Genomic DNA, 13,127 nt, shown 5'->3' on the forward strand with positions numbered 1-13,127 from the left:
ATATACAATCATACTTTTGATTCTTCTGTTCTTCTATTGATATTTAACATCTTAAAGAAAAAAAAATTACTGTGTTTTAGATTTGTGTGCCCTAATTCTTAAATGTTTTTAATTCTGAAGTATACTACTTTGACTTCTGACAACTTGGTTTTTAAATTCTATACTTTTAGTTATAACTTCAATTTTAAATTGTTCTTACATTTCAATATTCTTGCATTTAATACTAAAATGATTAGCTAAGACCTCATCTTTTTTCAAATATGAAATGCTTTAGGTTTTTATTAATATTGGTGGGGTGGTTTTCTTAAAAGATTTGTTGACTATCAAAGGTAAATTGTCTTCTGTTGTTCTGTTAAGCTAAAGGAGACCTTTCAAAGATTATGACTTAAGACACTGGAATTGCTTTTTGTTTCTTTACAAATCCTTTGATTCTGTGCTGTGCTTCATAGTGGCATAGCATAGTGCAGGACACTTAGAGGACAGGAAGCTAATGTCACTTTGGGATGCTTTAAGCTCTCTTGCTGTTGAAAGACTGTAGAGTTTAAGGATGCTTTTGAAATAGTTGTTACTATGTAGGCAACATTCTGTGGACTTGGTAATGATTTGACTATGCTTCCTGTAGGTAATCTGAGGGTTATCCTCTCCCTTGGGCTCTGTTCACCATGCATATGCTAGGAAACTCCTTCCTACATGAAACTATTTTAGCACCCTTTTAGCACCCTCCTATTTATCTTATGTTTCTCACCTGCATGTAATTTCACTTCAGCATATAACTCAGTTTTTAATAGAGAGTTTTAAAACAAGCATAATAAGAATTAATATTAAAATTAGGGTAAGGTGGTATCTGTCTTTACTTTTGCTTTAAATATTGTCACCACATATAAATTGTAAAATTGAGTAACAGAATTTCTTTAAATTATTTCATCGTAAACATGACAAAATAGGTTGTTCTCTGTAAACCAGGTAATATTGCTGTGCTACATAAACTAGCAGAAATTAGGAAATTAGATTGCACTTTGAAGAGCAATGTTTAAACTTAATTTTTGCATTATCCAAAATAAATTTGTGTGTGTATATTTTTGTCAAATACTTAGTATGAGCTGAGTACTGTGATGGTTCTTTGTGAAGCCGTTGCAATCTGTTTAGTAGCAAGTATAAGGAATGCCATGCAAATGCCTGTGAACACATTTACAGAAAAGGAGAGGGGATGTGAACAGCTTTTCATAATTAATATCCCCCACAATTAAATTTTTTGGCAACTAAGTGGAGATTAACTACCTAATTTACAGAGGAAGAGCAAAATTTCACAGTATTTTGAATTCATAAGTTGCGTGAAGATACAAATTGTGACCTCCAGGTGCAGATTGGTGGACAGAATAATAGCATTTTGCCTTTACCTGAGGAAAAGAATGGTGTAGAATGGTTGCCAGGAGAGTTGTCATAAGTTCAAAAACTGATGTGTCTGTCTTTCCGTGTTCCTATGAGTAGCTGCTTACCAAAGCTGCTGCAGGTAGGCAGTGTTTAAAGGAGGTCCTGAAACTAGTATCCATCTGTTACCATTCGAACTCAGCCTCACTGATGAAAGAAAGCTTTCAACAGATTAATCTCTATGAATTTGTGTGACTTTTCCCTGAAAACGGCTATGTTTAATAACGTTTGAGGCCGATACCCTGCAGACAGATTTTAAAACCTGAACTATTAATGGAGATTTGTACGAGTACCGTGAATTATCACATAGATTTGTACGAATACTGTGAATATCATTCTCCAAATGATAACTGTAGCTCATTGTGCACAACAGAGATTAATATTTAAAAATTCTATGTAGATTATTTAAGATAATTCAAACTAAAATTTCCAAGTGAATTTAAACCTACATTAGGTTTTCACATATCTATCTATACAGATGGAAAGTTCTTTTGAGCAGGATCTGCCCTCCTGTAATACCTTGCATAGCTCCAAGTCAGCTAACAGCATTTACAGAAATCATAAAGTACCACCTTCTCCATTGATACCTATATTTAATTGATGCATATCAGTTAACTGCTGATGAAGGTATGACTTTAGCGACATTGCACTCATTTGTGCCAGGAAGAGAGTTCTAGCAAAACTTTTTGGAAATGAGATCAAATATAGGGTGATAAATAAGTTCCAGTGTTGCAAGTGGATGGCTCATGGTCATTTGAAGAAGTACATTTATTAGTGACGGTAAAGTTTCAGGTAGTGTAATGACATGCCAATGTGATAGGAAATACTTGAAGATAGACTTGTGAAATTGCCAGATGACAAAGATCTAGATCTAATATATGCTGTAGATAGTATTTAATATACATGTATCTATTTATCTTGAATCATAACAAAGTAAATGTTCTCTGTTAGATTCTGTAAATATTTCATCAAAATAACGTGCTTTTTCAAAACTATGAAATGTACAGTGGCTTGATTAAAACCAAAAAACACTCTTGTTTTATGGTTAGACCTTAAAATATCCAAAGTGCACAATTTCTGTGTAGCAGATCTTTTCTTTACTATTTTGTCATTTAGCTGCAAAGCATTTTTATTCAGTGTTCTAGCTTTAAGCTGAGCAGTTTGAGTGGCTTCTATCTTTTTGTTTTCTCACATGGCAGCGTGTTGCAATACTGCTTAACATAACTGAAAGAAATACAGCCTTTCCTTTAGGGAAACTGCTGTAAATTTAAATCAAGTGTTTTGCTGTAAGTTGCTTAATGCATGGTATAAATAACGTGAATATCCATTTTCCACCTGTATGAATAGCAACAGTTCAGTCTTTACCTATTGCCAAAATGTGTTACCTGGTGAATTGGAATTTATGAGACTTCATTATGTATATCTTTAGGAGCAATACATAGTCAAGTGGAATCTTTAAGTGACTCATGGGCTCGACTGAAACACAGCAGAGATTGGTTATACACTTCCTCCTACTCATTTGTTGAGTCCGATTTTGATCTCTCAAGATCCCTTGGAGTTCATACTCTGATTGAAAATGTTGTCAGCTTTGTAAGTGGAGATGTGGGAAACTCACCAGGATTTAAGGAGCCAGAGGAAAGTATGTCCACCAGTCCGCAAGCATCAATAATTGCAATGGAGCAGCAGCAGTTGAGGGCTGAGGTGAATTTCAGTTTAATACCCTCTCTTATTCTTTATACATGGTGCTCATTTTTTAAAAACATTATCCAAATTCTGTATATTAAGGACATATTTCCTCTCTTTTCTGTTAAAATATCTTAACTGTAACTGGGAACTTTTAAGTTTCATTTTAGAGTTTATTTACATAAAGAATTCTGGGTTGTTTTTTTTTAAAAAGAAAGTGGTGATAACAGCTACCTCATTCGTTCTCACTTACGGTTGAAGATGATGTAATTCTAATTTCTAAGGATACTTGCTACTTAATACTGTCTTTTGCCTGCCTTTATTTTTAGCTTCGTCTGGAAGCACTTCATCAGATTTTAGTGCTTCTATCGGGGATGGAGGAAAAAGGCAGTGTGCCATTAATGGGAAGTCGTCAAGTACCAGGATTTCAGTCTTCTTCATTGCTTACTTCTGTTAGACTACAGTTTCTTGCTGGCTGCTTTGGTTTGGGCACTGTAGGACATGCAGGTGCCAAAGGAGAGAGTGTAAGATTGCATCACTACCAGGTAGGTACTTTAATAGTTTCTGCTGTTTGCATAACTGGGTGATAAAAATATATCAGTCCTTGTAATATTTATTTGTTTGACCCAGGATGGTATCAGAGCAGCTAAGAGAAGTATTCAAATTGAAATCCAGGTGGCTGTGCACAAAATTTACCAGCAATTATCTGCTACGTTAGAGAGAGCTCTGCAAGCTAATAAGCATCACATAGGTGAGTGAAAACCAGATTTGCAAAATATGTCTCCTAATACACAGTACAACAGTTTATATGTTTAACAAGACAGACTTTGATATTAGTGACCATAATTCACTGAAGTATCTGTGCGACTTCTTTTCCTAAGAGAGAAACTTCTTGACATTTTTCTGTCTTAATTTTCTTCAAGTGTTAGGCCTTTTTATTTTAAGACTTTTAAGTATTGTCAGTCTTCCTATTCCACATACTACAGTCCTCCACAATCACCCATGTCTTTGGTGCTTCACAGTGATTTTTAGGTTTTTCAGGGATAAGCAGTTTTCTGAAGAGATGAAAAGTCTCCAAACTTTTTTCCTTCATTCAACCAAAGAACAGGGCATCTTGCCTGTTTTGAAAGGCCTTTCTCCTGTTCTGTACACAGGTATTGCTGTGTGCTTCTATTCTTAAGGTATAACTGGAACTCTGCACCCCTTTGTGCCTTTGTACATGCACTCACCGAGAGCTCCAGTACAGAAGAGAATAATTTAGTTTGTTTTAGAGGCTAATGGGCATTCTTACCTGAATTGTTCTGTTGTTTAACTAACAAATTAAAATGGAACTGAAAGACATTTCTTAAGAATCAACTTGAAGTACTAGTAGAAAATGAAGTATTTCACCCAGTTATCCTTAACCTGGAGAGAAGATTCTTGTTTGAGATTTAACCTCAGAAGATCTACATCACAAACTACGTGATATTCTTCCTTGGACAACCTTGACATAGAGGTTGCATTGAGTTAAAGGGGGCTACAATGGTACATCAGAAAGACTACCTCAAAGTGTCTGACAAAGAAGGCTAACTCTTTACTTGATAATTGAATTCATTAAATTTTATTTAAAAAATAATCTGCTGTTTTTCTGTCTTAGTATTCTTACTCTAAACAGCTTAGTAATTAAAACCAACTTTATTTTAATCTTTTAATCAGAAGCACAACAGCGTCTTCTGTTGGTAACAGTCTTTGCTCTAAGTGTGCACTATCAGCCTGTTGATGTCTCCTTGGCCATTTCCACTGGTCTGCTAAATGTGCTATCACAGTTGTGTGGCACTGACACCATGTTAGGACAACCACTGCAGTTGCTGCCCAAAAGTGGTATTTCTCAGCTCAGCACAGCTTTGAAAGTAGCCAGTACAAGACTACTTCAAATCCTCGCTATCACCACAGGGTAAGTATTGAATGCTTCCTTGGTTTCAGAAAAATTAATCGTTAAGCTTTTCAGCACCCTCTAAAAATAACTTCTTTTGTGTGATCTTTCTTTAGTACAATGGGTGTTGTTCAAAAGCATATAATGAAGGGTGGGAAAAAGAAAAGTAGCCACATTATTCATAATAAAGATGCACATAAGATGTTGTAAATGTTTTTAAATTGTGAGGAGTTTGGACGAGAATAGTTAGAACTTTATGGTCTGTAAACACTGTATTCTAGTATTCCCCCTTTTTCTAGTTTGGCTTTTTATCTGTATCTGTTCTATTGATGTGATGAGACATTCTGTTGCTGTGTAAAAGCAATACCAATAATGTGGTGGGAGTTCTTCAGAGCAGTACATTGTGCCTCTTTTCAGAATATAAAGTAATTTTCTGAGGAATACTGGCCAATGCTAGACCAGGGAACAGCATCCAAAATCCTATCAATGCTTAAATATTTAGTTTAACTCATTAAAGAAAAAAGCAGTGGGGAAAGTATTTTCTGTTTGGAGCAGAAGTATTATTTAATATTCAGTACATGCATCTTCATTTCAGTGTTCATACAACACTTTGCATTTACCTGCCAAATCCATTACGTAAAACAACCCCAGTAATCTCACACCAAAAAACCCCCTGAACCCACAAAAACAACACCCTGTCCTTGGGAGTTGCAGTGGATTATGTTTAAGTGACTAAGTTGTTCTTTTTCCGTTAGGAAGTACTGGAAATGTATTCTTTGATTCCAAAGATTGGACAGTTTTAAAGTGTCTTAAAAATTGGCTTCAAAGAAGAATAATCTGCCAAACATATTATGGAGCATGCGGAAGAGTAACCTGCTGCAATAGAGTGAATGGGAATTAGTGCTGTGTTCGGCCTGGTCATCACTTGCACTGAGTTTATAGTTGTGTCTTTATGTTATTGTTCCTTGTGTCTGTGTATAGAACCTATGCTGACAAACTGAGCCCAAAGGTGGTCCAGTCTTTGCTGGATTTATTATGCAGTCAGCTGAAGAACTTGTTATCACAAGCTGGTGTGATGCTTATGGCTTCCTTTGGAGAAGGTGAAGGTGAGGAAGATGACGTAGAATCAAAAAAGACAGATTCAAATGGGGACAATGAGAAGAGAGACTTCAGAGGTAATTACCTTGCATCATTTCTGTTACAATTTTGAAGTACCAGAAAACGTAATAAAAGAAACCACTGAATGCTGAGGCCCTCACCCACTCTACTATATTTTGATTATTGTTGTGTCGTTCTTAACTGTGTAAATTAGATTAAAGTCATCAAATAATTCGCCTCGGGGGTGGGGAAGTGGAAGAGTTAGGAGTGAAGTCAAGCCTGGGAAGGTTGGGGGGAGGGTGTTTCAGTTTTGTCTTACTCTATTTTTCATTGGCAATAAAATAAATTAATCTCCCCCAAGTTGAGTCTGTTTTGCCACAATGGCAATTGTTAAGTGATCTCACTGCCCTTATCTTGACCCACGAGCTTTTCATCTTATTTTCTTCCCCTGTCTTACTGAGGAGCAGAAGTGAGAGAGCAGCTTGGTGGGCACCTATCAGCCATCCAAACTTAACAGCCAGTCATCATGTAATAACTGATCATTGGATTTTTACTTACAGAACAGTTTGTTGCCAGTGACAAGGACTACTAATAATGTAATAATAAGGTAATAACAACAATGAAAACTTTTAATTTAACTTCCTAGCTGCCCTCCGAAAGCAACATGCAGCGGAATTGCACTTGGGAGACTTTCTTGTTTTCCTACGTAGAGTTGTGTCTTCAAAAGCAATTCAGTCAAAAATGGCATCTCCAAAGTGGACAGAAGTACTTCTTAACATTGCTTCTCAGAAGTGTTGCTCAGGTATGATCCTTTCAAAATGTGCTCAGTGGTTACTTGCATTTCTGTAGTGCAGTTCCTAAAAATAGGTCCTGTTAGAACATGTGTTATATAGCGAACAACGAAAACTAACTGCAGTAAATGTACACAAGTTACACTTTGGAGAATTGTGCACTGGTGGCGTGCAGCTGGCATCATAGGGGCATGCCTGATGCTGAAGTCACTTTCAGATTATTAACATATTGTTCCATCTTTAGGAGTTCCCTTGGTTGGCAATTTGAGGACTAGACTTCTTGCACTTCACGTACTAGAAGCTGTATTACCTGCTTGTGAATCTGGCGTTGAAGATGATCAAATGACTCAGGTCTTTATATCTTGTTATAAGCTTTTACACCTGTTTCTTCAAAAATTCTCAGAAAACTTCTAAATATTTCATAGGTTTGTTCAGAATCCAAATCAAGTGAGGCTCAGTGTAGATATTTGCTTATCTAAGAGCACTAAATGTTTTGACATTTATACCTACAAAGCAAAGTAAAACAATATAATATTACTTGTTGTCCTCATCTTGGATTTAAAATGATCTGAATTATATTCTAATACACCAGGTTGTTGAACGATTATTCTCACTTCTGTCTGACTGCATGTGGGAGACTCCAATAGCTCAGGCTAAACATGCAATTCAAATAAAGGAGAAAGAACAAGAAATGAAGCTACAGGTAATGATGCTTTTACTTCCTCTTTTGACTGATTGCAGTTGAGTTACATTTACCACAAATATTTTGTCCTATTTCTGGTAGAAGCAAGGAGAGTCTGAAGATGAAGATGAGAATCTTCCTATACAGGAAGTGTCCTTTGACCCTGAGAAAGCTCAGTGCTGCATAGTGGAGAATGGGCAGATTCTAACTCACGGAAGTGGAGGTAAAGGATATGGTTTAGCATCCACTGGAGTTACTTCTGGGTGTTACCAGTGGAAGGTAGGTTGCATAAAAGTGTATTTCTTAACTTCTCTTAGTGTTATTTTGGAAATATACTATGATTTATAAACAACAGCTACCTATGTTTTTTCCCTTACGACAACATTCTTGAGCAAATGACATTTTTGGCAGTGTTAGGTTGATGGTTGGACTCATGATCTTAAGGGTCTTTTCCAACCTAAATCATTCTATGATTCTATGATTTTCAATCCAAAGTGAAGAGTTTGTGGCTACTTTTGAGCACTGCCATTTGGGTATTTCAGTACACAGATTGGAAACTGTGAATATGTGTTGTGTATTTACGGAGGTCATGGTACTTGACCCAAGATCCATACTCAGCACAAATGTGCATTGTCTTGCAAAAGTTACATACTGAAATATGTATATTTTGAATTTTTTTAGAAAAAGACTTCACAAAATATTTTGTTTTCTTGCCAGAAGAAACATCAGCCTCTCTAAGACCAGCTTTTAATACATCATCTGGAGTAATTTTTTTTAGGAATATAGATACATACACAGTTGTAGTCCTTGTTAGCACCATCTTTGAGCATAACACTTCTTTTTTTTACTTGAAGCTCTGTAAATCACTCACTGTGTACGTGAGGAGTAAAGGTTATTTATTTCTGTAATACTATTTTTAGCACTTGTATCACAGCTTCTGGGTTGTGTACGTTTTGAGTCTGGGAAACAAAACAACTTCTTTGTGTATTTACGTACAGTTTTCTTAATTACTAGTAGGTTAAGTTTAAATGACTTGTTAATGACTGACCTTATACACCAAGATGTCATTTTAGAGGTAGAGCATGATTTTAGCTTATTAGCTTGTTTGGTGGTTTGTGTTTTTTTTTTTTTTATTAAAAGCTTCTGAGTAAAACAGTTAAAAGTATACATAAGTATGTGTAAGTTAAATTTTCATTACGTTATCGTGTTAAAATGTATATTGTTGACTTTTTCCTCTGTTTTTTTTTTTGTTTTGCCTGCTAGTTCTACATTGTGAAGGAAAATCGAGGCAATGAAGGCACATGTGTAGGAGTTTCTCGCTGGCCAGTACATGATTTTAACCATCGCACTACCTCAGATATGTGGCTATATAGAGCCTATAGTGGTAACCTTTATCACAATGGAGAACAAACTTTGACTTTGTCCAGCTTTACCCAAGGAGATTTCATCACATGTGTATTAGATATGGAAGCAAGAACTATTTCCTTTGGTAAAAATGGAGAGGTATTTAACATAATTGGTTTTTTGGATGCTTTTTCCAACAGTAATTTGGCATGGGTATTTTGTATAAAGCTAAGCATGATAGTTAAAACGTGACAGTTTCAGTACTTACAAGGATTATAATACAGGTATAACTTTGTCACATTTCATATTTTTGCTTGTTAAAATGTTCTAAGTTTGAGGGGTTTTGTTCTGTTTTTTAACTAGGAGCCAAAACTAGCTTTTGAAGATGTGGATGCAGCAGAGTTATACCCTTGTGTTATGTTCTATAGCAGTAATCCAGGAGAGAAGGTAACTTCAATGTTCATCTGCACAGGTGTACTGTGACTGGGATAAAGTCAGTATTCTTCCTAACAGCCTGTATGGTGCTGTGTTTCGGATTTGTGACCAAAACAGTGTTCTAACTATTGCTGAAGTGTTTACACAGCATCAAGGCTTTCTTGGTTTCTCACTCTGTCCCTCCCAGCAAGTACACTGGGGTGGGCAAGAGGCTGGGAGGGAGTGCAGCCAGTCAGCTCACTTCAAGTGACCAAAGGGCTATTCCATATGATACATCATGCACAGCAATAAACCTGCAGGGAGGTTTGCCATGGGTTTCTGTTGCTTGGGGACTGTCTGGGCATTGGTCAGCTGGTGGTGACCGATTGCATTTTGCATCACTTGTTTTTCTTTGTTTCATTTAATTTTGCCTTTTTTTTTTTTTTTCCCCTCTTTTACTTATGAAACTTCCTTTATCTCAACCCATGAGTTTTCTCACTTTAGCCCTTTTGACTCTCTTCCCCATCCTGCTGGGGGGGGTGATCAAGTGACTGTGTGGGGCTTTGCTGCCTCACTGGGGTTAACCCTTAACAGGGTCATGAGTTTATAGTTTCCTTTCTGTTCTCCTCTGTGTCAATGTTATGGGTGTTGGGTTTTTTGGAGGATGGGGATGGTAGCTAACAAGTGCTGGGAAATGTCACTGGTCATTCATCTTGGTTTATGACATACATAGCACTGCATTACTTGCACACTAGCTAGACTTTTAATAAATTCCTATATTGTGCAATCTGTTGAAAATTTGAAATGTATTTTATTAATTAGAATTGATTTACAGACTTAATGTTCTATCCACAAAATTGCCTTCCCCAGAAACCAGGGAGAATGTAGATAGTCTTATGTGAGAAACCATGAACTGTTGTAATTTCATCATCCTTGTGTTTGAAGGGATGCAGCTTTAGATCAGTGTTAAGGTGGATTTCCTAAGGATCCAAAGCAAAAAACGACAATGCTAGTAATTTTTTCTATTCAGCAGGAGACTCCTGTATTTATAAAATGAGCTTCAGGTACGTTGAGAAGATAACTTTTAAACTGTTTCCTTTAAACACTTAGGTGAAAATCTGTGATATGCAGATGCGTGGTACACCAAGAGATTTGCTACCAGGTGACCCCATCTGTAGTCCTGTTGCTGCAGTGCTGGCCGAAGCCACTATCCAACTCATTCGTATCCTTCATCGCACAGACCGTTGGACACATTGCATCAATAAAAAAATGATGGAAAGACTGAATAAAATCAAGACGTGTCTTAAAGAAGCAGGCCAAAAGCTGAAGAAAAGTCGCTCAGTTCAAAGTAGAGAAGAGAATGAGGTGAGAGAGGAGAAAGAAAATAAAGAGGAGGAGAAAAGCAAACATAGTAGGCATGGTCTGGCTGACCTTTCAGAACTGCAGTTGAAGATGCTCTGTGTGGAAGTGTGGCCTGTTCTGGCAGTAATTGGTGGAGTTGATGCTGGTCTTAGAGTTGGAGGTCGATGTGTGCACAAGCAAACTGGACGCCATGCCACCTTGCTTGGAGTAGTGAAGGAGGGCAGTACATCTGCTAAAGTCCAATGGGATGAAGCAGAGATTACTATCAGGTATGCTCATTTCCTACACTTTTCACAATCTAGGGGTGTTTTGTGCTTGGAAATCTTCAGAAGTAACATACATTTTACATTAGAGTCATGCTGATCAATTATTTAAAGCTTTAGACTTCAAAATTTGGCTTTTTAAAACAAATATTATGAGTTAAATTTTTAATGCTATCTAGTAATAAGATGCCTTGTATATCAAAAATAAATTTGATAGCTTTGAATTGATAAGCATCATTAGACCTCTTAGATTTGGCCTCTAGGTTTCAGAGTTGGGATGTGACCAGCTTACATTTTTCCTAGATTTGAAACGAGCATTGCTTGTTTTAGGATTGGTACTCACTGGCTGACTAAAACATTATTGCTGTCTTCATTTACTACAACTACTTGGTTATGTCTGTAAAGAACACAGATTTTTACTGGGAGTTAGTGCATGCTTTTGTTGTAAATGGTGAACCTGGTTCTGAAGAGAGACCTGATTCAGTTTATCAAGAGTTGAGAACAGGTGTCCTGGCTGCAATGTCATTCCCTTCTTAGGGGACTCGAAATTGCTCTGTGGGGCTTGAGGAGTGCTTAAGGTCAGGAGATGGGAGGATTCTCTCTTCTTAATGGTGGGTTGGATGATGGTTCAAATTAATGCTGCCTCAAAGTAGTGTTTATTCATTCTCTGACCTGCCTTAGAGAGCTAAAGGAATGCCCCTGTATTAGATGTTAACACTGGAGTTGTTCTGCAGATGATGGTGAGAACTGGGGAGGAGTCTGGAAGGAGATAAAGGGGTTTAATGCTTGTTATTGAAAACCTGTGCATGCTTTGTTGCCTTTACTCTGATACCATATCTCCCCATTTTCTGATCATAACCTCATTTTCCCCGTTTACATTTAATTTATAGAATTGGTTTGTTTATTTTATTAAATATATTTTACATCTTACTTTGCCTACATTATTTCCTGTACTTTCCTCCTGTCTCTCCCTCACTTGCTTTTTCCTGTGTCATTCTGATCTTTATTAAAGCTTCCCAACTTTTTGGTCGCCTAGTGATACTCCATTGTATAATCTGGAGCCCTGCGAACCACTGCCTTTTGATGTTGCAAGATTTCGTGGGCTGACAGCTACTGTGTTGCTGGACCTTACCTATCTGACTGGTATTCATGAAGATATGGGAAAGCAAAGCACCAAGAGACATGAGAAAAAACACAGACACGAATCTGAAGATAAAGGGGAAATGGACCAGAAAACGGAGGGTGATGTTGGATCAGATACACGATTAGGACAAAGTGCTGATGATAACAAAGGACATAGCGCTACAAGCTCTAAGTCAGAAAATGAAATTGCTTCCTTTTCTTTAGAACCATCAACACTAGGTATGGAATCCCAACACCAACCTGCTGAAGGAAGAAAAAAGAATCATGAACATACTCCAAGAAATCATGATATAGTGCAGTCAGAAATCAGAGCGGTACAGCTATCTTATCTTTATCTTGGTGCTATGAAGTCACTTAGTGTTCTTCTTAGTTGTAGTAAATATGCTGAACTGCTGTTAATACCAAAAGTCCTGGCAGAAAATGGTCACAACTCTGATTGTGCTAGTTCTCCAGTTGTTCATGAAGATGTTGAAATGCGTGCTGCCTTGCAGTTCCTGATGCGACACATGGTGAAACGGGCGGTCATGCGTTCACCGATTAAAAGAGCTCTAGGACTGGCAGATCTGGAACGAGCACAAGCCATGATCTACAAATTAGTGGTTCACGGGCTGCTGGAGGATCAGTTTGGTGGCAGACTTAAACAAGGTACGTTTCAAAATTATGAAGGTATAGTGCTAAATTATTTTTTCAATTTCTATTAAAATTAATAGTAACAATAATAATACAAATACCATAATCTTGTAATTTTGTGGTGGTTATACTTCGGAGGAATCTTAATTGGACAGAGAAATTTTACAAAGATATTTTACTGTTTTGTAGATATAATACTGACTTTTTGTCTTTTCCTCAGTTCCGTATTTTAATAAAAAGTGAATGCGTATCAGTCAGAAATATAAGAGTTTCTGATTTGTCTTTAATACTTCTTAAAAATAAGCAGTTCTGTATACGCTTGTCAGAAGGATTTGCGTGTGATGTAAATATCATAAAATGCACTGTTGTTAAATATG

General features: G+C 36.9%; 1 protein-coding gene across 13 annotated transcripts in view; it reads left to right on the top strand.

The window, feature by feature from the left end:
- HERC1 (HECT and RLD domain containing E3 ubiquitin protein ligase family member 1) overlaps positions 1-13,127 on the top strand; it is a 136,336-nt gene that overhangs the window by 86,319 nt on the left and 36,890 nt on the right. For 11 of the 13 annotated variants that reach the window (XM_074837965.1, XM_074837976.1, XM_074837963.1 and 8 more), the window contains 13 exons: positions 2,858-3,129; positions 3,441-3,656; positions 3,742-3,862; positions 4,807-5,044; positions 6,005-6,198; positions 6,768-6,923; positions 7,157-7,263; positions 7,505-7,615; positions 7,697-7,873; positions 8,858-9,097; positions 9,302-9,385; positions 10,463-10,983; positions 11,990-12,765. In XM_074837965.1, the coding sequence (XP_074694066.1) occupies positions 2,858-3,129; positions 3,441-3,656; positions 3,742-3,862; positions 4,807-5,044; positions 6,005-6,198; positions 6,768-6,923; positions 7,157-7,263; positions 7,505-7,615; positions 7,697-7,873; positions 8,858-9,097; positions 9,302-9,385; positions 10,463-10,983; positions 11,990-12,765 (3,213 nt within the window). The remainder of the gene's footprint in view (positions 1-2,857; positions 3,130-3,440; positions 3,657-3,741; positions 3,863-4,806; positions 5,045-6,004; positions 6,199-6,767; positions 6,924-7,156; positions 7,264-7,504; positions 7,616-7,696; positions 7,874-8,857; positions 9,098-9,301; positions 9,386-10,462; positions 10,984-11,989; positions 12,766-13,127) is intronic. The other 2 variants (XM_074837971.1, XM_074837968.1) reach the window with 2 other exon arrangements.

Source organism: Strix aluco, chromosome 12, assembly GCF_031877795.1.
Source record: "Strix aluco isolate bStrAlu1 chromosome 12, bStrAlu1.hap1, whole genome shotgun sequence".
Taxonomy (NCBI): domain Eukaryota; kingdom Metazoa; phylum Chordata; class Aves; order Strigiformes; family Strigidae; genus Strix; species Strix aluco.